The sequence below is a fragment of the Dissoconium aciculare genome (genome assembly GCF_010015565.1).
Source record: "Dissoconium aciculare CBS 342.82 unplaced genomic scaffold K489scaffold_5, whole genome shotgun sequence".
Taxonomy (NCBI): Eukaryota; Fungi; Ascomycota; class Dothideomycetes; order Mycosphaerellales; family Dissoconiaceae; genus Dissoconium; species Dissoconium aciculare.
In genome coordinates, this window is record NW_022984955.1 from 730,713 (window position 1) to 756,041 (window position 25,329).

The following is a 25,329-nucleotide window of genomic DNA, read 5'->3' on the forward strand; positions in this document are numbered from 1 at the left end:
TCTGGCATATGACTTGGAAAGAGAGCTCCTTGCGAGAACACGAGGGACAGCAGCGGCATCAACTGGATCGCAGTGCAAGTGTTCGACATCAGCGCTTGTTGGGTTCATCACTACCGTGAAGTGAGTAGAATAGGCCATTGACTCAGCCATGACATTGAATAAATCCATGCCAGCCTTGTCTTGGCCTCTCGAAGATCAAAAACATCAATTTTCCGCGATTGACTGACAGCCTCAGGGGCTGTATGTGGTGGGTATCAGACGTTACGGCGAGACGTGTAGGAGAAGAAACGTCGATGGGAGACTTCACACATGGAACAGTTGTAGTTCTCTGCCATAAGTGAGGAAAAGTACGGCTGTTTATGGAAGAGGAAATTCTACCAGGCTATTTTGTGCTGAAGGAATTGACAGAAATATCAGCAGAAAAAGCCAAAACTCGGAATATCGGATTAGTCCACGACAACACTTCTGATCATCCTTATCTAACGAGATTCAACAGGATTAGCAATGTTTTAAACAATGAAAGCGTGGCTGACCATTTCACCACGTCTGGATGTGCAAGTGAAGGTTGTCCAGGCGGGCGACCACCATGGCACCTGGGGTGTGTTTTGAATAGGGTTGGGGTGTCAGGGTTTGGTTTGGGGCAATATCACCCGTGGTTTTGCAGCACCATGCCATTTGCTTCACGCACATATTTCGGATGAATTCCAGCACATGATAGCGGATGCGCGGCATGAGCACCATCGATATATTGTGCCAGCATAGTGCAGATAAAGCATGCAAACAGCCCCGATTGACATCCTCATCGTTCGTCGGATCCACGCCGAATTTCATGCCAAACTTACATTCGGCAGGAGAGGCGGCCGCTTGAACTGTCGAAGAACTCACTGGCATTTCTCCGAAACTCCACCGTTCAGATTGAGGTGGCTCGAAGCGCGTCTGCATATGCGGACTCACACAGCCGACGACGGACTCTGCCCTTTGAAACCCGTCTAGGCTGCGAAGACATGGGTACACGACGCAGCCGACGTCCCATGCCAAGCTTAGAGGGGAAAGCTGATCCACCATTGCATCCGAACTCGCTCGATCCGTGCCACAGCTTTGATCAGCCCATACATTCTCTTGACGGGTTGTCTTCCTGCGCAAAATGCGACAAACATGCCATACCGCCGTGACTATGCCTAGCCGTACATGTACCGCACCGAATGTGTGTGTCCTTGTGGCACCTGGGCACCCATTGGAATTGCGGGGTGGACTGGCCCGTCGTTAGCCGGCGCGTGTCGCAAGAACGGGCCATAATCGATATGAAACTACCTGCCTTCCTTTGGGCATCTGAATGACCGGAGGAACTGAGAGAGGGGTGTTGAGTACACATGAGAGCAACAGTACTCGTCAGGAGATACGCGGACCGTGTAGGAAATATGAAGATGCCGAACCGAAGCGACTCAGCTAGACCGTTTCCCTCCCCGGAACAGGCGCGTGGGCAAGTGCGAAGAAGCTAAGCCATGCTCGGCTTACAGTCCGAAGAACGGACGTCAAGTGGTCCGTGGGCCGGGACATAGACCACGCGGCAGCTTCGATTCGGTTAAAGGGGAGAACCACCACACTCCAGCTCGATTCATTGGAAAATGCTTCTTGAGCACAGGAGACCTTTTCCGGTAACTCACTTTGGTAGAGCGAGGGTCTCTCAGAGATGTATCAGTTTGCAGACCAAGCCTTCTGCACCAAGAAAGCGACGAGTGTCGCAAAACGACTCATAAGGGAGCCGTTGCCCGCACGCTGGTGGCCGATCATCAGACGAGCATGTCTTGTTCTTATTAGCCCCTCGTAAGCGCGGCAATGCCATGCGGAGAAAATTTTCGTCCACGCGGTTCTTGGGCAGGTGGAATGACTGGTACGAGAGACGAAGAGGAACTCGTCTAAAGTCTCTTTCTTCACATTCCTGGGTTCTGATGGTGGTTGTTCTTCCACGCCATTGATGATGCACGCGTTGTCTACTGCACCAGAATAGGGCGTACCTGCACTTGATGCACAATACTGTTTTGTTTTCGCCAACCAGAGGGGACACGATGAAGCTCATCTGGGAGCACAAAGGAGGACTGCACCACTCCTCCGCCGATTTTTAGTGATGGTACTGGTCCTCTTCAGGCTACCTCCAGCGACAACGACTCTCGCCAAGCGCAACTGCAGCCGGCATCCGTATACAACCTACACACCTGCGTACTTCAGCAGCAGCAGCAGCAGCAGCAGCGTTATTGCAATACAATATCATGCCATGCCATGATACGACATCATTACCATCATCGCCATCTGCGAGACACACACTCCTGAACTGCTGTGTGCGGGAAACCCTAAGAAACGGTGCATTAGTAGCAAACGATTTGATGTGACATCCGCCCATTCCCATCCGCCCGCTTCGCCTCTTTGCTGTGTGATATTGAAACCTCCCTCCTCCTCCTCCTTCCTTCCACTACCCGCCGCCCGCGTCGCGCGTGATTGCTGGAAATTTTCCTACTTCTTCTCTCCTCATACATAGCTATTAGCAATTCCATTACTCAAACCCTGGCTTTCATACGTCTTCACTCTCCCAAGATTACCCTCATTCTGTACCCCATCCACTACGCACGCCTCTTCCTCGCAAGCCTGTCGCCCTTGTTCTAGACAGTCGGCTATTGAAGAGCGATCATTGCCAGGTGGAAAGGGTTGTCGCGCCGCCACCTCCACCACCACCACCACCAGCCCAACGTCTGTTGGATCTATCCGCCAGCCCGGTGTCCCGCTTTTCGTCTCTACACCTGGTTGGCACTCCCGCGACATCTCATTATCGTTCTCATATACTCAACCGCCATCATCGCTGCTAGGCGCACGTGTTTTGAATTAGCCTTACTCAGAGTGTCCTCAGTCTCTGCCCTAAGATCTGCCTCAGGGATCGGGATCTCCGCTCATTCCCGCCGGCCTTTGGTGGTCGGTCAGAAGTCAGGTTCCTGCAACACGAATGGACGACGACCACCATATGCTTGATGGCCATCAAATGGTGCCTGCCGCCAAGATGGAAGTGTCGCCGCGTGATGGCACACCAAGTTCGATCGGGTCCTCTCCGGAACAGGACATTGGCATGGAAGCCGAGCAGGAACCGGCCCAGCCTCAGAAACGAAAGGGTGGTCGAAAACCAGTACGTCGCATTCAAGTCGTTGGCCATGGTCGATCGGGAGATCTGTCCGTTGCGATGAAGCTCAACTGGGCGATTAGCACAACACTAACGAATCGTCGCCGTAGATCTATGCAACCTCCGAGGAGCGCAAACAAAGGAATCGGCAAGCCCAAGCGGCGTTCCGCGAACGTCGAACCGAGTATATCAAACAATTAGAAGCCAATATCAAACAAAATGAAGATCTATTGCATTCGCTCCAGGAGAACCATCGTCGAATCAACAATGATTGCCTGATGCTAAGGTACAAAAACTCACTTCTGGAGCGAATTCTTCTTGAGAAAGGTAAATCAAGGCGCGTCGCAACACTTTGGCCAAGACCTATACTGACAACACCCCAGGTATCGATGTCCAAGCCGAGCTGGAGATGAAACAAGCCAGTCCACCTTTAAGTGCGAACTTGATAGGTGCTGTGCAGGGATTGTCTCAACAGCAACCTTCTCAACTACAGCGCACAGCATTACAGCGACAGCAGGCTCGGCTATCTGGTAGTCGCAGCTTTCTACCAAAGCTTGCTCCCGGTCAAAATGCTGTCGATGCGAATCATGCAACATCGCCGCATGCTCACCCTACCCCTTCTTCACACGCGTCATCACCACCCCAACTATCCACTCGTTCGCCGATGGTGGCGCCTCAGGGCGGCATGACATCTCCTAATTCCCTTGTGCAACCGCAGGGACAGCAGTTCCAGGCCTTCCCACGCCCACCACAACAACCACATTCTGCGCACTTGCAGGAACAGCTATCATCTCCCCAGACCATGGCTCGACCTTTACAGACATCAGCGCAGCCTGCCAGTGTACCAGCGAATGGAGCTGCCAACCATCAGCAAGGCTTTGCACCAGCCTTTGCCAATGATGCGAGCAAGCAGCATGTCAATTCCGCCTCATCTTACTACCCTAGCCCGTTTCAAAGACACTACGACCAACTTGGTGAGTATTGCGTATATCTGCCTACCCCTACCCTACTCAGGTCTTTGTAATCCAGAAACTTACCATCAAGCCAACAGAGCAGGAATATGACACACAGCACTCGCGATCCATACTTGATGACCCTGATGTAGATGAGCATCAGCAGCACGTATCACAAACAGCCGGTGGCCTTCAGGAAGCGTATACGCAACGATATGGCAACCAAGCGGCCATGCCAGCTCCACCACTCCAGCAACCGACCAACACAGAATACTATCACGCGCGTCAATTCCCTCAACAGATTGCCCCGCAAGCGTCCTATGAGCAGGCTGGCCCTATCGCTCCACCCACAAGCCACCCTGCTGCGCTAGGGGATGGGCAATTTAATACCACCAACATAGATCCCAATGATCCTCTTCTTGACCAAGACCCATTCGGTCTGAGCGCGAGCATGCACTTTCCTACTCCTTACGGATTTGATCAACAACTTCGGCAGAATGGCCCTCGTTGATCTCAGCCGTAGTCTCTGCATCTACATTTCGGCGAAGACATGGAGCGTCTCACCCGACCTTTCTAAGTCCACCGTTGGAGACGATAGATCTGGTCGAGTCGCGCACCGCGCCACCTTGCTGCATACACTTCAAATCTGACCATCAGAACCTGGATACGGCTGTAATATTGCGCTCACACGCAGACGAATTTAACGACAACATTGTTTTGCACATAGCGGGAAAGGCGGGTTCAGTTTCCACACAAAAAAAAGCATTGGGACGCAGACTTGGCGAGTGCTGCTGGCGCATAGCGGACGGCGCGGAATTGATTATTACCCTCGTGGAGAAGCAATTCTTCGACCGGCGGCGTTGTTTTCCATTTATTTGATCTTCTTTGGCAGGCACCAGCATGACATCCAAAAGGGAGGGGCAGTTGCTTTGCGAGGCGGGGTCCTTTTTGAGGCCATAAAATTTGTGAGGTGCATTTTTGCGATGCTCTTTTGAAAAGTTTATGCATTTGACGCATGCATCTTGAATAAAATAATGTTTGTGCAATTACAGAATTCATAATCCAGTCGTCAGTAATGGATATGATCGAACAGACGTGTGCTATGATGCGCGCCTCGGATTTTGAGATGATGGTCCTGGATTGCTGGATTGCTTGATTGCTTAACTGTAGCAGATGACGATGACGACGACGATACATGCATAAAAACTTGAACCACTGCCCACCTGAGCAGTTGTGGGCACCTGCAACAATGGATAAAATCAATTTCGCAGAGAGCCCTGGCGACGAGTGTCAATCCCCAGGAATCTCGTTTCCCGCGACTTTAACACGTGCCCGTGCGGACCACTGCGGTGGGTAAAGCGGTGCCAAGCCCAATTTCACCTCCAAGCGCACAAACGCAGCTGCAAGCTCCTCGAGGCCGCTCCCACCCTCGCCCCGATTATAGAACCTTCCCGGAAGGGCAATATGGGTCTGTACTGCTCGTGACGGACATCAACATGAGTACCATCGCAAGCAAGGTGAGTTGCCAACATTGATACTTGGACGGGAGAGGATAATTGTGTGAATATGGGTCATGCGACCATTTCATATTCGCGCACCTCACCGTCGCCGTCCATATGCAAAATATGATATTCAACCTTTTTCCCCCGTCACCTGGACTGACATGAGTGCATTTTAGAACCTCTACGACCTCCTGGGTATGCAGCGCTTACAGATCCCTTTTCAGATGCGGAGCAGGACTTGTCAGACCGCGCAGAAAACATGAACTCACCAAATGATCTCGTACAGGCAACGACCCGGACCAGGATCCTGACAGGGCGCCCGACCCACCTGTCAAGGTCATCGACAAGCCAGTGGCACGTACCGGCAAGCGAAATGCTGGACCCGAGGCTCCGGCGAAAGATGGCCTAAGGGGACCAACACCGGCTGCCCCAGCTGGCGGACGTGGTGGACGATCGGAGGGAGCTGGCCGTGGTGACCAAGGTACGCGAGGGAGAGGTCTGGGATGACGTGTTGGTGGTCATGTGCAGAGGATTTCTTGACACCACCGCGTCACCAGTACCGCGATTCCAGTAGTCGGGGATGTTTTATTGATTGGAGATACAGCCAACGGTCGCCCTGAGCGTCGTGACGACGGTCGCGAGCGCCGCCCCAGAGGAGGTTCGCAGGATGCCTTCTTCCTATGCAAATATACAAATGCTAATCGATAATTCAGACGGCCAATTCCGTGGCGAGGGACGTGGTCGCGGACGAGGAGGTCGGGGACGTGGTGACCGACCACCGCGTGACGACCGTCACAGCCACACTGGCATCGGGTACGCATAACCGTCAATTATACCCGTCTGCACAAGATACTGACCGGTCTCCCGATAGCGAACAACAAAAGCAAGCCGCTCAAGGATGGGGTGGTGAGAGTGGAAACGCCGAATGGGCTGACGAGAAAGCCGGCGATGCCATTGCCAACGCCGAGGCCAAGAATGACCCCAACGCTGCCGCCGACACTGATGCCCGGGATCCTGCTTTCACTACCGGACCCGACGGCGAGGTCGGCGCTGATGCGGCCGAGGAGGAGGACAAGACCAAGTCCTACGACCAGTACCTTGCCGAGCAAAAGGAGAAGCGCGCCGCTCTCGGTGCCGGCATTGAGATCCGCAAGCCCAACGAGGGCTCCAAGCAGAAGTTCCCCGAGGGCAAGGCATTCTCACGCAACCCAGAGGAAGAGGAATTCATGTCCGGAGCTGGCGGCAAGACCCGCAAGGCCAAAGACGCCGGTCCCAAGAAGGAGCAGATCGTCGTCGACGGCCAGTACTACGCTGCTGCTGACTCGGGTGACCGTGGTGAGTGATGGCCATGATCTATGCGTGTGAGATGCCTCGCAGATATGCTAACATTTCTTCCCCAGGCGGACGCGGTGGACGTGGCGGTGCTCGTGGCGGCTCTCGCGGCGGCCGTGGAGAATTCCGTGGCGAGCGTGGCGGACGCGGACGTGGTCGCGGCGGTGACTTCCGAGGAGGTGCCCGTGGCGGCGCTGACCGTAAGTCGAATCAGATCTCAAGCGCGTAACGATTCCACAGCAACCCAGCTGACATGTCTCTTCTGCTTAGGTGGCCCAGCCGCTCCCCGTGGCGGATTCAACGCTACCGACGAGTCTGCCTTCCCGGCCCTCGGCGGTAACTAGATCCATAGCCCTCATGGGCCATGAAGACAGCACAATCGAATTGATGCTGCAACACCTCAGCGTTCCATGCGGGACGACACGTGGGATGGAAATGGACATCCGGGTCGACCCTGCCTCTGCTCGCATGAGTGAAAGTACGAAACGTTCGACGGCAATTCTTACGTAGGGCGTGGAAACATTTTGATGGGCGGGAAACGTTTCACTTCTCAATTTTCCACTTGGTGTTCAGGTATCCCGCATAAATTAGGTTTGCCGACTGCTGCTGGAGTTGGGAGAGGGGAATGAAAACACATCCACATACACGCACACCTTCGATTGAACCCTGTTGTCGTTCACGTTGAAAATTGACACCGATGTCATATCGTGAGCGTGCCCAACAGACCGTGAATGTGAGTCGGTCGCTATGAAGTCAAGCCCATGCGTCGTAGACATGCTGGATGTGTGAAGTGATTCGGTGCGGCATCACGCAAGAGTAGGGGTCGCTGGTTCGAGCCTGGCTTGCTCGACAGTGGGCGACCTACAGAGGGCCGATCCTCACATTAGGAACCTTGGAAGTTCTCGACCACCTGGGCGGACGGCAGTCGTCTCTTCCGGAAGGAAGGAAACGACTTGGAGGATCATAGCCCCCAACCCTAACCTCAGATCTGCCATGTCATGGGAGACACATGTCACGGGAAGGAGACAGCTCCGGGCGGGCACTGTTCATCCTCCAGGTGTACGCACCATCACCAACAGAAGAAGGACTGAATCCATCTCGGTTCCATTGTCATCTGGGCACTTTTCCGCAAGGGAAACACGGGCCTGGAAATCCTGCCAAAGATGGTGGAGGCGGTCACGACGACACAGCCTCTCGCCATTACAAATAAAGAGAATGCGGACATGTGCCCTCAGCTGCCATGTACATCAATCTACGTATGTGCCTCACCGAAATGGATGGGTCTACATCAGATCGGCTGTCATTGCCAGTCAAGGTGTAAGAATGGGAAGTGTGAAGTGTGAAAAGGGTGATGTCGTCCCAAGCCACCGGAGATGCATGATCCGGTGGGGGGGTTTAGGCTTCGTGACCATTTGCAGCAATCTGATACGTCGAGAGCTTAATCAGATCTCCACACGCCGTTGGCCGGGGCCCTGAAGGATGATGGGCGCTGCATCACGCGAACTGCAGAAGGCCCGGGGACCACCATTATCTACAGCTGCAGTCAGTCCCATCCGATGAGCGCATTGGCTGTGATGGTAGTCGTGGACGAGCACCTTTGGCACCACATGTGTCTCTGTGGCGATGATGATACCCAGGTGGCACAATCGACCATATCGTGATTCGGTTAGAGACAGGCAGGGCAATTGAGCGCGCGTTATTGCTAGTGGGAAATGTACCATTGATGGCACGGGCTGGGTCGTCGCCATGGGAAGAAATATCGTCGTCGTCATTGATCACCGTTGTCGTCGTCCTCGGTCGTTGTCGTCGTCATCCTTTGCGACGTACAACCCATGTACAATAATGTCAAATTGTATGCACACCTAATCAGCAGCGGCGCCTTTGAACTGTTGTGTCATTCGACGCTTGTTCGTGGCGCGAGCGCCAATGGAGACACGGACGCTGCATGTGAGGATTTCCTTTTGGCCCTTATTGATCATTCCAAGGTTATTATATTGCTGGGGAGAACCATGGCGGCAGGCGGGAAGCCGGTTTCCATAGGTATAGGTGTTGTTCTTTCTTGGGGCCGCGTGTCGAAATGGAAGGCGTGCGATTCTTGGCCGGGAGCGTGCCAATTGCGCAGCGCTTGGGAGATGCCCAGGTGGCTTGCACCGCCCTCATTTCCACATAACAGCCCCGGAGAGAGCGCTATATCAACACGAGAGACAACGGCATCTAGACGTAGCCATGAGAAGTCCTTTCTCTCGTTCTCCGGCAGGTCATCGATCCGGGGGCAAGCAACGTTGGAGCTAGCTGCACTGGCGACCACCGTTCACCAGGCTTGATCTCAAGGATCGGCAGCACTATCTTCCGCTGTAGCAGCAGCAGCCAAACCTTCCCAGCTTCTTGAGCCAATCGAGACTCGACACTTATTTCTCCGCGGCACCATTTGTGCACCGTCTCGACATTCGATTGACCGACCCTTGCCATAATCGTGCATCTGGGAACGCGGTTGTCTGCTCGACTCTTCGAAGGAAATCAAGCTACTGCCATCTCTAGTTATATCATCTGCCTGGCCCGTTGATCCCCGAAACGTCCAAATCGACTTGATCATCGTTCTTGTCGACAAATCCCCTTCAACTTTACTTCTCTCCCTCTCAGACTGGCAGCATCAAGATGAGAACAACATTCGCAAACGCAGCGGCATCGTTGCTGACATTAGGTATGTCCACTCACTCATCATCCTAAGATTGACAAGCACAATACCTTGTCCAGTGACGCGTCGATTTTCTAACACAAGGATCTCACAGGCACCTTCGTCTCGGCAGCCGTGCCCGTAGCACGAAACTGCCCTTTCACAAACGTTTGCCATTCGATCAATATTCCCGATGTCACAGCCTCTTCCGGAACGGGAGATATCTTCCTCCAGATCACAGCCCCGACGTCGTACTCATATGCCGCACTCGGACAAGGTCCTGCCATGGCCGGTGCCAACATCTTCGTCATTTACCCATCATCCGACGGGAAAAATGTCACTTTGTCGACCCGCCAAGGTGTCGGCAACATACAACCGCTGCATACCACGGCGGTGCAAGCAGTCCTCTTGGAGGGCTCGGGCGTCTCCAATGGAATCATGACGGCAAACATCAAGTGCAGCAACTGCAACAGCTGGGATGGAGGTTCCATGGATTTCTCCAAGTCATCCACCGACTGGATCTACTCCGTAGGCTCTGGCTCTCCGTTCAAGAGTGACGCTCTCGACGCCACCATCACATACCACGGCCCCTCGGGAAGGTCTAGCTTCGTCTGGGATTTATCCCCAGCCAAGGGCGGCAGCTCAGTCAACCCGTTCGTCGCCGTACGCACAAACGGCGGCAATGTGACCAGCGGCGGCAATGCGACCAACGGCGGCAATGCGACCAACGGCGACAATGCCCCCAACGTCACGACCACAAGCACTGGAAGCAGCAGCGGTTCCTCCCCCAGCGCCAGCTTCGACCCGGAAAAGTTCGACCGCATCCTCCTAGCACACGGCGTCATCGCCGGCCTCGTCTTCCTCGGCCTCTTCCCCATCGGCGGCATCGTGATCCGGCTCTTCAGCTTCGCTGGCGTGATTTGGGTGCACGCCGCGATCCAGGCGATCGGCCATCTCCTCTTCATCGTCGCCTTCGGCCTCGGGGTCTGGATGTGGATGACCTTGCCACTGGACAGCCTCGTGCACCCGATCCTCGGCTCCATCATCTTCGCGATCCTGATCATCCAGCCCCTGACCGGCTTCCTGCACCATCGCCTCTTCGTCCGGTCGCACGCCAACGCTGCCGCCGCCGAGAAGCCCGCCGGCCGCACGGCGGTCTCCTGGATCCACATCGGCACCGGCCGCGTGGCGATCCTCGCCGGCATCATCAACGGCGGCCTCGGGCTGTGGCTCGCGGGCGTCATGGGCGCCGGGAACATCGCCTACGCGGTCTTGGCGGCGTTCATGGGTTCGTTGTACATCGTGTCGATCGTGATCGGAGAGCGACGTCGGAGCGCGAGTCGGCGGGCACAGCAGGTCGAGGCCCGGGATGGGACGCCGGCGGGTGTCTCGAACGTCAACGCCAATCACCCGGGCCAGCAGCCGATGAAGCAAGTCCAGCCGAGAGCCTCGGCCGGGTCGGGGAGTGGAAGTGATGTTGACAGCCCGACGAGGGAAGTGCATTCAGCTAAGCGGTCATGACTGGGTCAATAGGGAGGGGGTTCGAATAGGCGCACATCATCACGAATTTGTGGAATATGAATGCAGTTGCGATTTGTTTCTGGGGCCTCCGTCTTCTTATAAGCGTTCTGTGACGTTCGTCTTCTGTCCTATCGTAGAAAGCCAACATTGTTGTTCTTGCGGTCATGCGGTGTGTCGGCCGCCATGCGCAACTTTGACGACATATTTCTTCCGCAGGTTGCGTGGGAATGCCGTCACCTTTTGGCTCCCACGATCTCTGATTTCGCGGTTCGCGTTCCTCGTTCTTTCTCTATCGTCGGCAGTGCATGGAAATAACTCTCGCCGCATACAGAGATTGATCGCAGCCCACACAATCGACACCTCGGTCTTGTAGACCGTTGATCTTCCCGTCTGTCCGGCGTACATGTATGTAGTGGCCATTTCCAATGACGCAAGTCGTCGTCGTGACTTTCCACCCCGCCCTAGGCCATGCAATCAAAATCCGACTCTGCTCTGACTCCTCATCATGGTCTTGTCATCATAAATATCGTGGTATCACACAGCCCCTTCGATTTAGAGTCCATCGTTCCCGTTGCCTTGCAAAAGTAGGGAGAACGTACAATATTGACGCAATACTTCCAAATTCTCCTCCAACCCATACGCCGGTTTAAAGGATATAGAAAAGGGTTATCATTTAAAAAGTCTCCTCCTCTCCCACTATCTCACCCTCGGCTTCTTGAGGAATCTCGAATCCTTCCTGTTCGTGGTGATAAAATGTCAGCTGGATTATTACATACTAGCTATTCGGGCATAGCAAGCCTTTGGTAGAAGCTGCTGCACGTCAAACTTACCTCAGTAGAATAGAGGATTGCTTGGATCTGCTTGAGCAAGCTGTTCTCGTCCTCGTCGAGCGACGGATCGGCGTCCATAGCCTGCTGAATCAGCAATTCAATGTCGCGAAGTTTGCTGAAGTAGAAATCTCTCTCGCGCTCGAGACCTTGCACAGTCTCGGTCAACTCTGCATTCTTCTGTTGTAGTACTGCGCTGGACCCAACACCACCACCCATCTGACGGCTGGCCGCACGAGGTGCAGCGGCGCCTGCGCTTCCTGCTGGTCGCCTGGCACCTCCACTGGAAGCACTCGGTGTTGACCGTGCATTTGACATGGCTGGCGGACCGGGAGCGCCCTTTCTCCGAGCCAGCGCATCGTAGTCACCGCCGGGATAGTACTGATCCCAGTATCTCTTTGTCCACTGCAGAAACTCAAGGTTGTCCTGCATCTTGCATTTCACGAGTTGCTCGACGGGGATAGGACGGTCGACATGATGTTTGCGGAAGGTGTTGCTCAGGATTTTGAAGTTCTCGAGGTAGGCGTATTCGGCATTGACGGTGAACTTGACCCGGGCCATGGGCACATCGAGGAAGATGCTGTCATATATTTGACAGAGTGCCGCACTGTATCGAAGCTTGGGTCAGAGACAATAATATTATTGTAGGAACCACGTGGATCGTGTCCCACGATTCACGATAGCACGTACCCTGTGCCGCATTGCTCGACTTTGCTGATATTCAATTGCAGAAGCCCGTTCAACCAGGCCAGCAGTTCCTGTCTTTGATCGGAGTCAGTGTTGTCCGTTGTATGAGTATGCCTCAAGTCAGGTAATCGAGTGCAATGACGGGCGTTGATGCCTACCTGGATTCCGCCATGTTGCTTGAGTGCCAGCGCGGGTTGTCAAGCGATGTATTCCAATACTCGTCCGGAATCTGGCAGACGCGATGTGCTATGCTGATGAACAAGAAAAGCTGCTGAGGGGAGTGACGGAGTTACGGGATCAAGTTGGAGACGTCGTGAGTCTTGTCACGATGGTCGCAAGTGCAATGAGGAATCAACAATTATCCACTCCAGTGTACACAATAGGAAGTATTGTCACAGCCCTGCCCTCGCGCGTTTCAACTCTCAGCCAGCGGGGGGGCAACCAGTCAGGGTTGGGCTTGGCGCATAACCCCACCAAGGGTTCGCTCTCATGATGTTGCGTGCGTGATGACATGAAATCATGTATGCCCAGGTGTAGGTGGAGAAACAAACAACGCGTTTGTGAGAGGGAGAAGCAGATTCATTCTCGTAATGTTACTAATTAGCACCAACCTTGTGTTCGATTGGCGTCGAACGCCTGCTCGATGGCCCTATCATATATCAACACCATCTCGGACGCACAACATAAGTGGCCATATAGTCACCAAGGAGGAATGAACACTTCACGGAGATTTTGTGCGCTTGGAGGATTTTAGACCCTTAGAATCTGAACTAACAGCAGCTTCGAGATCATGAAGCACTCAATGCAGCTATCTCCTTTCAAGTCCTGCTATAAAATCGTTCCCGACCAGGAAACTCACCGACGCACCCTAATGCAAAACGATGACATTGAGTCATTTAAACTTCTATCTTTGTCGCCGTCTATCTCGCCCAGAATCACTCCGATCAGAACTCGGAGAGCGATCTCGTCTGACCTCAGCACGCGCGTCGGGATTGTCGCGTCGCCTCTGTCGATCGCCTTCATGCTCACGTTGCCGACGGCTTGTTGTGCGCCGTCTGTCCTCCTCATCATTGCTACTAGCGTCATCTCGATACCGACTCCGATGGTGGTCACGATCCGCTGCACTAGATTCGTCATGCCTCCGTGACCGGTGATGGTGATGTCGGGAACGATGGCGATGCCGATCACGAGTTCCAGCATCGTCTGGATCGCTGCGTTCGCTGCGCTTGTCTTTGGATCTATGCTTAGCCAAAGCCTTCAATGCTTCCGCGACCTCCTCCTTCTTCTCCTTTACCAGATACGCCTTCATGGGGTCATCATCGTCGTGCTCGCGGATCAGCTTTGCCAACGCAATCTCCTCCTTGATCAGTGGGCGGTCACCATCGCTAGCACTCTCGCTGGTTCTCCTTCGTTTCCTCCTATTGCCTTCTTGTAACTCTTTGGCCTCTTCCGTCTCCTCCTCCTCGAGCTCTTCATCGCCAACACCCTCGATTTCGCCGTCCTTTTTCTTATAGCGCGTATGATCGACGCTGATCACGCGACCCATTACACCAGCTCCACTCAGGTTGTCCACCGCCAGATCGCAACTCCTTTGATCCTCGTATTTCAAGAAACAGAATCCTCGGCTCTTGCCCGTGTCCTTATCCCGCACTAGGTTGATGTGGACCGGGTTGCCATATTGACTGAAAATTGTAAGAATGTCGCCTTCGCTGAGCTCAAATGGCAGTCCGCCAATGTAGATATAAGCCGTGTCGCGATAGTCCGTGTGCCACGACGCATTGGAAGGAACGCATTTTTCAAGCTCGGCTTGATTGAGCCTTTCGACTTGTCGTATTGATTGCATATTCGTGTCAAGCAATGTGCACCAGGATGATGTTGTCGCCGGAGCGTTTCAGCTAATCTGAGTAGAGAATGACTCCAGCTGCGCAATCATTGAGACGCGACAAATTTGACGGGCACGGCTGCTAGCAGATCTACACCGGACAGTGCGGAAGTCGACGGCTACAGACCGACCACGGTGGATCGCGTTCGACGAGAAAATATTAAATGACTGGCCTCGGAGTTATCTTGTTCACAATCCGACCGGCAAAATCGTGCAATTAGATTATGGTTGCGATTTTGTTTCTCCAAGTCAATCCATGGCATCGACATCGGAGAAGTCGCGAAACATACGTCATCGGGACAGAAGGCGTGTGACCTTTGAGGGCTCCAGCTTGATTGCACGTTGTCTAGTCAGCGAAGCGTAAATACAAGCCTTGGAAAGCCCGGACGAACACCGTGAAACTTGCTTAATCGTCCCGCACCAGCTGCTCAGTTGATACAGCACGGTGAACGAGTATATCCATCTTCCCGAAGTGAACACTCCAATTCCCGACCGAAGATGTCGCCTGCCTTGCAGATATCCATCCCGACCACATCAGTTTCCACGCCAAACGAAGGAAAATCCTACACAGTCTATCACATCACACTTCAGCTGCCTCTACGTAAACTAGAGGTCCGCAAACGATACTCCGACTTCCTTACCCTCCATGACGCCCTCGCAAAAGAAACCAGTCAAGCACCCTCAGCGACACTACCTGCCAAGTCGTGGATCTGGCGAACAGTGAATAGTGCAAACCTGACGGAGGAGAGGCGAAAGGGGTTGGAAACATACTTGAAGAGCATCATCGAGTCAGACGACGCAAGGTGGCGGAGTAGTGCTGCTTGGCGTAATTTTCTGAACTTGCCCAGCGGAACGAGCACGATCAATGCAAATGGCTCCATATCGGCTGCGCAACGGCCAGGACATTCGGGCCCCATCTCGGATCCCAACCAGTGGCTGGACATACATCGTGACCTGAAGACTCAGATTCAGACAGCGCGACAGCAGCTGACGCAACGAGAAGCCGCGACGACAGCTCAAGGACAACATCAACTCTCAGCCGACTCCAAGGCGAGTCTGGTGCGCGCCGCTACATTCATAGCACAACTCGACGATGGATTGAAGAACATGACGAATGCGAGCAAAGGCGATGCGGCAGGTTGGGGAGGGAGCAAGTCGCTAGGCGAGGGAGAGCTTCGCCGACGACGCGATCTGGTCGTGGCCGCCAAGAAGGAAGTAGAAGGTCTCGAAGCCGTATTGCGAAGTCTCGCGACCAAGAACGCCAATGCGTCGACAAGCCTCAACACTGCTGCAGTCGCTACCACGGGCGACAAAGAAGCGCTGTGGAAAGGCACTTCGGCCACGCGTCCTGGTGGTCGGGTTCTGGGAGGGCCTGCGAAAGAAACCGAACGCACGCGAGAGCTGGGCAATGCCGGCGTGTTGCAACTCCAGAAACAGATCATGCAAGAGCAAGACGAAGATGTCCTATCGCTTGGCAAAACTGTTGCGAAGCTCAAGGACATGGGCATCATGATCAACGAGGAGCTTGCGATTCAGAACGAGATGCTGGGCATTATCGAAAGCGATGTGGATCGGCACCAGGCCAAGCTGGATATTGCGAAACGTCGCATCAACAAGATCAGCTGAGTAGCAAGCCTCACCACTGCAATATATTGTTGACAGCCCTACTGTCGTGCCACGGAGGTGTCCGCGACATTTTGATCAGTGCAATCGAGCCACCTGCTCGAGACATCGGCATGATGGTGAGGACCCCCTAAAGTGCGATGATCATGCAAATTCTGAAGAGTGATGCTACCGCAGTAAACCCACAAATGATCAACACAAGAAGGATATCAGAAATGCCCGATCTTTGTAGCGAACGAAATCTAAAGCACGCGATGTGCGCGCCGATTGCTGTGACTCATTAGTGAGAGGTTGCGGACATGTAAAGCTGATACCATCCAGCGTATGATGGGAGCGGATGCTTAGCGAGTGCCTCGCTGTAATCGGCGGCGTGAATATTGAACAAGTATAAGCTCAGCAGAAGAGTATCGAAGATGGCGGCGATGAGCACCTCCGAGATTGCGATCGTTGGAGTAGGGGGAACTGTGGCTCGAGCCAGAATTTACAGAGGACAAAACATTTTATGAAAGATGGAGAGTTGATGATCGTTACCAGTTTAATCGTGATTGTCTGTGGTATATTTAACTACTACGTATTATTAATCTATGTATGGGTCCTTAAGAAATCAAAAGAAGGTCTGCGCCAAACACTCCAAGAAAGTCGACAGCCGCAGCGACAACGAAAAGGCATCCAAGACTGCTCGACTCAGATTAGGTGTATGCGCGAAAGGAACGGTGGTCGGACAGACATAAATGAGAAGCAAAATGAAGAAGCAGAAAGAGGATCGCGTCAATCCTGGACCCAAAGAAAGGAAAAAACGCCTTCGTCTCGTCATATATGACTGTATTCGTGAATGATGTCGCCCATCCAGTAGCAATGTTCGTACATGTCTTCATGGTCCGCTCCCATGTCATTTCGAAAGCAGGCTAGCGACTCTCAAATCGCGATATCGAAGCTGATGAGGAACCTCCGCAGGTGATCGATGAGGATGCCAGCGGCCCCCAGATCGATGCCGGAAATGACGATGAGCGTGACAGTAGTAATAATAACAATGATGATGATGATGATGATGATGATGATAGAAAAGCTGGTCGTTGAGGTGGCGACGGAAGGGCGGCGTGAAGAGCGATTAACTGGCAGTGGTTGTGGAGACAGCGAGAACCAGCGGGATCTCGCAAGACGGAATGGTGCATGACGCGGAGTGGATGACCGAGTCGGGTCAAGCGAGCAGTGTTGCATGACATGAATCGCATGTGTAAGCGGTTCTGGTTCACTTCTCGTCGATCGGCTTGCTGTGGGACACGAGAGCAGTGAACGGACGAGGAAGTGGTCCGAATGGTAGGCGCTTGTAGAACGATGCGATCGTTGGCCATGCGATACAGAGCAAAATGTCCATGAATGTGATAGTCCTGCGAGCTTGCAAGTTCCCAGAGGGATCAGGTGGGGCGTCCTCAGATCGGATTGGTCGGTTGTTAAAGGCGTCATGAGGGAAGGTGCATATGCTAGCGTGTTTGTTGGTACCAGATGCGGCTAGCGCAGACTCGGGAGTCGCATGATCGCCTAAGGATTGCAGCGATCACAGGTCATGGCGTCTACCTTACGTTCACGAGGAGGGGGCCGGATGACTCTGCGCATCATATTCATGTAAGGGTGCAAACTTGCTGGAATCGTCGGAGATGTATGATGGCCCGGTCAAAGACGGAATTCGTTGCTGGTATGGGACCGCCTGTCCCATACCTGGGAGTGCCGATGCTGGCGATGTATCGAGATAGCTGCCCAAGTACCACGCACGGTTTGCTGCCGTAAGATCTGGTTGAAAATTCGGAGAGGTAGGCTGCCATGAGTTGGACCCGTTGGGCTGTGCTACCCCCGGGTTGGGCATGACCATGGATTGTGATGGACCGATCCCGAGTCCGGTGACAGCAGCCGCCCCGTGAGATGCATATGCGTTGCCCACCATGACGGGAGCGTACGTGTGACCGTATGACGATGTGCCAGAACTCACGGATGAATGTGGCGAAACGGTCGAATGATGGTCCATGGTCGAGTCCACTCGAGTCACACCATATCCAGGAACACCGTTATTGTGTAGAGTGCCGGCAGTCGGTGAATAGCTTGCAGACTGTAAGAAAAGTTAGCGTAAGTTCATGCAGGAGGGTGCATATGCATGCAGGAATGACTTGCATATTTGCTGATGATCTTCTTCAGCGCTCCAGCAAGGATACGCCAAGGGAAGACCTTGACATCTTTCTCGATGTTCCGCGGTTTGGGGTTTGGGAACCCCATGATCAATTTGAAAAACTCCTCGCTCTCTGGTTTGGCCTTGGAGACAGTGGCGGGTCGAAAGCCCTCCAGGTTACGGCGGATACGATTCTTCTCCTCGACAGTGAATCGAACGGCGACCAAAGATTCCAGTAGGGCAATAGTGTCCACAGAGGTGACATAACAGGCACCCTTCTCCTCCCACCAGATACAACTCACACAGGTACTGTTGGGAACGCGATCCTCCAAGGCGACAGACTCAAAGGTGGCGGTGATGACGCTTCCAGATTGCGTGCGGTGAAATTGAACGAGGCGTCGCTTCACTTCCCACTCTTCCTCGGTCCATTTGTCGGCCATGCTTTCCAGATTACCCTGGATCTCAAGGCTAGCCTTGTACTCCAGCGAGACATTTGCATACTGATTGAATCCCGTCAACATTGGAGCAGTTGGCGATCTTTGGTTAGTAGGTGTCCGGATTAATGGAGGATTGGCTCCGTTGCCCGGAGACGGCATCAGCTGTGAACTTCTGCCGACCGTTGAAAGTCCGTGCGACGGGCTATGCCCCACTGCGGAGTGAGGATTAGGTGGTTGATGGAGCAATGGACTGTGTCCAGGTTGCATCGAAGTCGTTGCCTGCGAGGCGTATAATGATGGGATCCGCGGTACTGGAGGAGCGTAAGACGACTGTGTTTCAATCCCGAAGTTACTGAACCGACGCCCGTGGAACATCTCAGGCGCGCTTGGTCGCCGGAAGGGAGATGTCGAATTCATGACTGGGCCACCAAGATGTTGCAAAGAGGGCTTCTTGGTAGGCGACCGACGCGGGGATCCTTCTGGAGACAACTTACGCTTTCGAGGTTGCAGCTGTTGAGTCGGCATTTGAGGGGAATCGAGCTGATAATTGAAGCCATCAAGATAGCTGAAGGTGCCCAATTCGATTGATGGCTCTTGCCACGGAATCCCGCTAGATCCATCATCCAATACTAGATGGATTGGAACCAACGTTGAGGGAGAATTCGTCGAGGACAGAGCAGGCACGTCTGTGGAGATCGCATATTGATAACTGTTGTTTTGTTGGCCAGTTTTCATAACCACGGTTTCGCATCGCTTGTGGCCAAACATGACGAGCGGAGCTACAGGCGGCGCGTCGAAATCGTAGACACTTCGCAAAAAAATGTTGATGCGGGTGCCTTCTTGACCTTGCACTGGAGTGTATGTGATTTCTTGAGGCGACGAACGCGGCATTGTCTGAAGATATGTAGGATAATGACCAGCCTGCTGACCATAGTATGCTTGATCATGCGCACCGTATTGTTGAGCAGAGGAAATGAGGCCGATATTGTTAGAAGAGTGTTGAGTCAAACCCGACGATGCCTGCGCCTGAGGGAGAACATATTCGCCAGCATACGTTGTGTGAGGAGCGAATCCGGTATAAGAGTGTGCCTGATCGGCACGCGGGCCTGGTTGACAGTCTGCAGACTACATGTCAGTCATATGCCCCGATAAAAGCTCAAGCGCCGCCTCGAGTGGCTGACGATGGATGTATCAGGCTGTGAAGTCCCGTGCTCGGGAGACGCCGCACCAGCCGAATCCCTTGGGAGGAATCCCCGTCTGCACCTCAAACATGACCACACCACAACTTTCGCACGCACTCACCTGTCGCATAGGCATCGAAGTTTTGCGATTTGTCGAATTCCGACATTGATAGCGCCTGGCTATTGGGAGTTCGGGCCACGGAGCCACGTTCGGGGATTGTTGCGCGACAGTCCCCCGAAAGCAATGTGGTCTCACTGCCGCAATGCTTTTCTGTTGTCGAGGTAGATTTGCTATCCCTCCGCTCTGGGGTCGACTGAAAAAGGTATGCTTGTGATTAGTGATGTGTGCTTGTAATCCGTGTTCGCGTGTCGCATGTAGACAATGATGAGGAAGGAAGAAGGGATCGTCGTGGTTGGTAGCTGCCGAAAGCAGAATAGGAATAGAGCATTCAAAAATCAACATACCGGATGACACATAAGTGTGTTAAGAGCTATGTCGACCTATGATGTATTCAAAACACTCCGAGGTGGAAGCCGGTCGCCGTTGGAATGCGTCGCGAGGCGGATGCGGCCGTTTGAACAATTAATGAGCCCAACCACGTTCTGTTATTCGAATGAACGTTTTCCACAAACGATGCGTGCGACGTTCTGATGTATGTGACAGTATACCGCTGCCTATGTGCATGCACCCGGCCAATACTCGTTCTTGAACGGGATATTTTCGGCGCGACTCTCGCGATTGTGCATGAAATTCGCACACCTCACAGAAGCAAGGTGTAGCACAAGCGATATGCTTTCCGTCTTCAAATCTATCGATCGAAGGACTGCGGCCGTCTCAAATATTTCGTAAGATGAGAAGACTGTTAGTAAATCGAGCGTGTTATTGTTGTATTGTGCAGGGGTTCCACCAGCGGAAGAGATGACCTGGAAACGATTTCCTGTGAGTCGCAACAATGATGACAATCAGACCCGGTATCGATTGATTGTCCAATCAATTCGGCACCGGCCAGCTCTCCGTGGTTGTTGTTGATACTCGACGAGAGATGCAGTGCCCGAGCCAACGAGCGACAGCAAGCCCCGTCAACTGACGATGTGTTTAATGAATGTACCGAGAAGCTTGTAGTGTTGCTTTCGCGATCACTGCGATGCATATGCCAGTAAATGAGACGTTGTTATGCTGCCTGGTCAATTGAATGCAAAGGTCATGCGAGGTCATGCAAGGAGATATCGTTGCGTTTATTGGTGCGGTACGTGTCCAGCTTGCATTGACCGATGCCAGTGCTCCGTCGCTTGCCTTGGGAGAGAAATCTGTTCGAAGTCTGGCCGTGATGCTTAGATGGTCCTTAGCGCCTCCAAGAACAATTAGTCGCGGATGGTGATGCAGTGTGATGATGACTTGTAGATCTTGTTACATGAGAATCAAGCTCTAATCATGCGGGTTAGAGTAATCGGACCCAAGGGAAGGTTTTACACTGTTGAGCGGGCTCGTGTTGCCGGTGACGGCGCCTTTGACTACAAATTGGTCTCCAATCAACGTTCCCGACGTGGTCATGGCCTGAGCGTTAGAGTGGAGGCGGACGGCACCTGGTCTCTGAATGCCGTGATGCAGAGTTTGGTACATGTCTCCAGACCTTATCGAGGAGCCTTGATGGTTCACAGAGCGTATAGTGTGTCTTACATCTTGCGCGGTGGTTGCGCCCGCCCGCACGGGCAGACGTTGCTTTCTGAGCAGTGATGACTGCGTAACACCGGTCATGAGTGATATGGGGCTGTGGCACACCACATTCGTCCGAGTAATGTGAGCGTTGCACCGATGTATGGGCCAAATCCTCATTGACTGGTACAACTCCATTTTCAGACCTCAGAAATCCAGAGTCACTATCCGACGGCCGCAGCAAATTCCGCTGTATCTTGTCGTGTCGAAAATCTCTGCAATCCTTTTTGCAAACCATCAGACTAGGTTATCCTTGTCCGATCTGACAAATGTTCGCGCTGCCGAGCAGTTTCTTGGATCAGATCGTTGGCAGTAGAAGACGCACGAAGTCCAGATTACTAGGATCTCTTGGTCCACCACCGTGCCGGACAACAGCAGCAACGACTGTCCATTTTCGGTAGCTGAGGGTGATGTGAGTGATCATCGACAAGCGGAACGATCATCGAGTAACAGCATTCGATAATTGCCCATTAAGAACGTTAGTGACACATGCAGCCAGCGGCCAGCCATTCCAAAGTTGAGTTCGTGGTGTGCAGTCGGTTAGGCCGGGGTTGAGCCGGATATAGCCCTTTTAGAAAGCTCCGCATTGTGTGCCCTCGCACAGGATGCACGACTGTGCTGAAAAGATCTTCACGGGCACGCACACGCTTTGGGCCCAAGAGCCTACATTACCATGTTAATTGAAGTAATCAAAGGTGTGGTGGCTGCTGTTGTTAATATCACAGCCCGAGTGCAGCGAAACAAGAACCCGCGTTTCCGCAAGAGATGTGCACGGGCCCAATGGGACTCTGCTAGCAGGGCTTCGTTCTTGTGTGCGCTTGATTGGGCGTCTCTCTTCACACCTACCGTTCGGTGACGAGCTTTGTCATACCTTCCGGCTTCGAAAAAATTCGCTGGCGGAGCACCGCATTGGTTACGTCGCCGCTGCCTCACGTCTCCAGGTATGGCTTTGCCGTTCCGTAGCTGATGAGATTTCGATGCCTCGCTTAATGCGTGGTAGCTACATCATCCGCATCGCTACTGCCCGACTTGCATGCAGCAATGTATAGCAGTACGAGTGGCCATGCATCGTGAAGAACTGCATACGTACCTCTGGTTTTCATGACGCATCTTGGCAGTTCTGACCCGCATCTTTCTCAAAGTCTAACCAGATGTTGCGTTTGTCAGCGGTGGCCACCTCTGCTGAAAGAATGGTACTTTCTAAGCAAAGCTAACCCAAGAGGTTGGTCGTCAGGACACGTTGAGCCGAGCTCAACGTCCACACGTTGCAATATGGTGTCATTCTGGCGCACCGTGCTGACATGTGGACATCGCCGGCCATCGCGCGAGGCTTTCCAGTCTCTGACAGTGTTTTCATGCAAGGTACGATTGCAACGCCTGCAGACCATGATGTTCGACCACGAGCAAGCACACAGCGCACAACGACCAGGTACAATCTGTATCGTGATGTATCGTTCTAGTGACCTAATTGGCAAGTCTAGGTTGCGCCATTTTGTGCCATGCCCTCGCTTTGCTTGAGCTGATATAAGCGTCCAAATCGATCGGGCCAAGTGAGAGAACCACAATGTGGCATAGTCGTGATCATGAGCTTTATTGATTATCTCCAATAGTTCACGGGATGGCGTGTCCGGCTCTAGCGTCCGAACGAACCATGGAATCCAACGGCTTGATTGCATGGGGCATGATCTCAAGACCAAACAATTTGTAGAACAGCTCGGCAGCTTCCGGTGCCGAGCTTTTCCGAACACGGAAAGGCGCGACTCAGCTGACAGGTGAGCGCCGTCCACGTTCAAGCCCTTCCAAGAAGACTGCGGCCACTGTTTGACAGACTCACCGTTTGCGGCAATCAACGTTGAGTTCTCCCAGCCTCGATTCCATCTGGAAGACGGCTTTCGCCAGTTCTGGCACAGGGTAGCTTGCTAGTTCAGCCACTCGCGTGTACAGCGTCGACGAAGGCCCTTCCAGCTCGCTCGCTGTTTTGTGCTGGCAATATAAGGTACCGAAACGAGCGGTATTCCCGTCCTCGTTTTCGGACGCCAGCTGCTCTGGCCTGAGAGAGGCCTGGATTTGCTCAATCCGGCGTTGACCGTCTTTGACGGACGCTTTATAGCTGCGATGGACATACTCTTCACGCCGGGTGCTAGCATCTTGCGGGAACATGTCGAACAGTGCCCTGCGAAACGGCGTATCATCGCCATTATGCCGCCGCCGACGGATATCTTGAGAAGCCAATTCGGTTTCACACCAATTCAAATAATCGTCCAAGGCTTGTCCACTTAGCGCCTTGCTTTGGTCTTCTGTCATGTTGTATGATCTCTCGAAACTAGGTCGACGGTCGCTAAAGTCTTCTTGCTCTTGCTCAAGTCGAAAGTTTTTCTCCCATACATTCCAATCCAGGTGGAGCGCAGAGAGTGCATTGCGAGAGTCGATAAATCGCTGCGTTGTGTCCAGGGGAAAAATCAATTTAATAACGATGATCATGAGTACTGCCAGTCGAACTTCCGGATAGGACAGTGCTTTCCCCTTGGATATGACAGGGATTGCATAGTCAAAGTGCAAGCCATTGAGACGACTAAGTCGTTGCGTGGCAACATACACCTCAAGTGGAAAAGCCAATTGCTTCACCCATCCATATAAGATCCTTACATGATTTATGGCCGGGACTTCCATTCCGAATCGTGTGTTGAAATGCTTGACCAAGCTGAGAATGCGAGCGTGGAACTGCTTGCAAGAAATGAGCTCCTGTGGATCGAAGTTTGCTTGGTGCGCGCCCGACAATCCATTTCGCATCGTGAGCGGCACCTGCTTAGAAGCTTGGTAGTACAGGAGTTGTCCTGAGTTGGTCCACTTGATGAAGTCCGCGACGGTCACCGGAGCCCGGAGCAAAAGCATGGCGATGTAATTGATGGCAAGCAATTCGAGCAGATTTGGACCTCTGACGTTTGTGCGATGCCTACCCTGGCCTCTATGCGATGCCGTATCGGTTCCGGAATCGCCCTCAGATTGTGAGCTGAACTTATGCGATGATTGGATCTCTGTATCTGTGCCGGCATCATGTGACACTAAAGAGTGTAGTTCTTGTAGACGCAATGACCACAGATCCTTGACCAAGGTCTCGAAACAAGTCAGCATGGCATCGACATTCTGCGTAATCATCGAGACGCACTTCGATCTCTGAGGGTAATCCTTGTACGTCAATCAGCCATTGCACCTGCTTTCGAAGTATGAGCTGGAAACACAGCAAGTACTGCTCGTATGCTCGAACGCTTTGATGCCCTGCTTATCATGAGTCTGTGGTCTTTCTTGAATGAAGATAGCGACCCACTGCCGTCGAAAGTCGAGTCTGCATCGGATCGTTGCCTTCGCGATGTTTGACCTGGCACTATGAGCTCTCCAGTATCCACAGTGATCACGGTCCCGAGCTAACACCATCTTAGCCTTCTATGTTTGCTTGAGCCATGCCATAGATTAATCAACCTCGGATTGTTGATGTCCGTTTTCACAGTAAGTGTATCCATCTTCACCGATATCAAATCGACGAGAACCGCAGCCATCGCTAGAGCAACGAGGTCCATTCCTGCGTCTCGACGACATCACTACAATGATGGCGACGGTTGCGCAATTGTCTGTCAGCACTGAGCCTGCGGCCCGCGACTGCGTCGCATTAACGTATGG

The 25,329-nt window shown here is 53.1% G+C and overlaps 11 protein-coding genes across 11 annotated transcripts; 4 read left to right on the forward strand and 7 right to left on the reverse strand.

Moving 5' to 3' along the window:
• Positions 1-447: 447 nt before the first annotated feature.
• Positions 448-1,348, reverse strand: K489DRAFT_379496 (uncharacterized protein). The gene is made up of 2 exons (XM_033604665.1): positions 1,316-1,348; positions 448-1,252 (listed from the first exon to the last, which is right to left on the reverse strand). Exons 1-2 carry the CDS (start codon positions 1,327-1,329, stop codon positions 538-540), a joined length of 729 nt encoding a protein of 242 aa, XP_033460542.1. The 5' UTR covers positions 1,330-1,348; the 3' UTR covers positions 448-537.
• Positions 1,349-3,046: 1,698 nt separating this feature from the next.
• K489DRAFT_409348 (uncharacterized protein) lies at positions 3,047-4,627 on the forward strand (the record flags this gene model as incomplete). Its single annotated transcript, XM_033607569.1, has 4 exons — positions 3,047-3,169; positions 3,274-3,490; positions 3,547-4,137; positions 4,215-4,627. 4 exons carry the CDS (start codon positions 3,047-3,049, stop codon positions 4,625-4,627), a joined length of 1,344 nt encoding a protein of 447 aa, XP_033460543.1.
• Positions 4,628-5,612: 985 nt separating this feature from the next.
• On the forward strand, positions 5,613-7,574 carry K489DRAFT_394088 (uncharacterized protein; the record flags this gene model as incomplete). Its single annotated transcript, XM_033606794.1, has 8 exons — positions 5,613-5,633; positions 5,795-5,813; positions 5,905-6,099; positions 6,223-6,276; positions 6,332-6,431; positions 6,490-6,953; positions 7,019-7,150; positions 7,221-7,574. The coding sequence occupies 8 exons, from the start codon at positions 5,613-5,615 to the stop codon at positions 7,292-7,294; spliced, it is 1,059 nt and encodes a 352-aa protein (XP_033460544.1). The 3' UTR covers positions 7,295-7,574.
• Positions 7,575-9,753: 2,179 nt separating this feature from the next.
• Positions 9,754-10,956, forward strand: K489DRAFT_304352 (iron reductase domain protein; the record flags this gene model as incomplete). The annotated part of the gene is made up of 1 exon (XM_033600509.1): positions 9,754-10,956. A coding segment is annotated over one exon (1,203 nt), but the record flags the coding sequence as incomplete, so codon positions are not given.
• An 862-nt stretch (positions 10,957-11,818) lies between these two features.
• K489DRAFT_388277 (uncharacterized protein) lies at positions 11,819-12,831 on the reverse strand (the record flags this gene model as incomplete). Its single annotated transcript, XM_033606400.1, has 4 exons — positions 11,819-11,881; positions 11,976-12,579; positions 12,663-12,734; positions 12,818-12,831. The coding sequence occupies 4 exons, from the start codon at positions 12,829-12,831 to the stop codon at positions 11,819-11,821; spliced, it is 753 nt and encodes a 250-aa protein (XP_033460546.1).
• Positions 12,832-13,395: 564 nt separating this feature from the next.
• K489DRAFT_379502 (uncharacterized protein) lies at positions 13,396-14,757 on the reverse strand. Its single transcript, XM_033604666.1, has one exon. The coding sequence runs from the start codon at positions 14,500-14,502 to the stop codon at positions 13,564-13,566; it is 939 nt and encodes a 312-aa protein (XP_033460547.1). The 5' UTR covers positions 14,503-14,757; the 3' UTR covers positions 13,396-13,563.
• Positions 14,758-15,039: 282 nt separating this feature from the next.
• On the forward strand, positions 15,040-16,167 carry K489DRAFT_388279 (Phox-like protein; the record flags this gene model as incomplete). Its single annotated transcript, XM_033606401.1, has 1 exon — positions 15,040-16,167. The coding sequence occupies one exon, from the start codon at positions 15,040-15,042 to the stop codon at positions 16,165-16,167; it is 1,128 nt and encodes a 375-aa protein (XP_033460548.1).
• An 859-nt stretch (positions 16,168-17,026) lies between these two features.
• Positions 17,027-17,642, reverse strand: K489DRAFT_198467 (uncharacterized protein). The gene is made up of 2 exons (XM_033599583.1): positions 17,534-17,642; positions 17,027-17,330 (listed from the first exon to the last, which is right to left on the reverse strand). The coding sequence occupies exons 1-2, from the start codon at positions 17,537-17,539 to the stop codon at positions 17,070-17,072; spliced, it is 267 nt and encodes an 88-aa protein (XP_033460549.1). The 5' UTR covers positions 17,540-17,642; the 3' UTR covers positions 17,027-17,069.
• Positions 17,643-17,746: 104 nt separating this feature from the next.
• Positions 17,747-20,242, reverse strand: K489DRAFT_318326 (uncharacterized protein; the record flags this gene model as incomplete). Its single annotated transcript, XM_033601306.1, has 3 exons — positions 17,747-18,195; positions 18,324-19,865; positions 20,062-20,242. Coding segments are annotated over 3 exons (2,172 nt in total), but the record flags the coding sequence as incomplete, so codon positions are not given.
• Positions 20,243-21,296: 1,054 nt separating this feature from the next.
• Positions 21,297-22,202, reverse strand: K489DRAFT_198437 (uncharacterized protein). Its single transcript, XM_033599582.1, has 2 exons — positions 21,980-22,202; positions 21,297-21,877 (listed from the first exon to the last, which is right to left on the reverse strand). The coding sequence occupies exons 1-2, from the start codon at positions 22,076-22,078 to the stop codon at positions 21,503-21,505; spliced, it is 474 nt and encodes a 157-aa protein (XP_033460551.1). The 5' UTR covers positions 22,079-22,202; the 3' UTR covers positions 21,297-21,502.
• A 1,045-nt stretch (positions 22,203-23,247) lies between these two features.
• On the reverse strand, positions 23,248-25,248 carry K489DRAFT_423724 (uncharacterized protein; the record flags this gene model as incomplete). The annotated part of the gene is made up of 4 exons (XM_033608254.1): positions 23,248-24,768; positions 24,821-24,933; positions 24,980-25,076; positions 25,132-25,248. 4 exons carry the CDS (start codon positions 25,246-25,248, stop codon positions 23,485-23,487), a joined length of 1,611 nt encoding a protein of 536 aa, XP_033460552.1. The 3' UTR covers positions 23,248-23,484.
• Between the last annotated feature and the right edge of the window lie 81 nt (positions 25,249-25,329).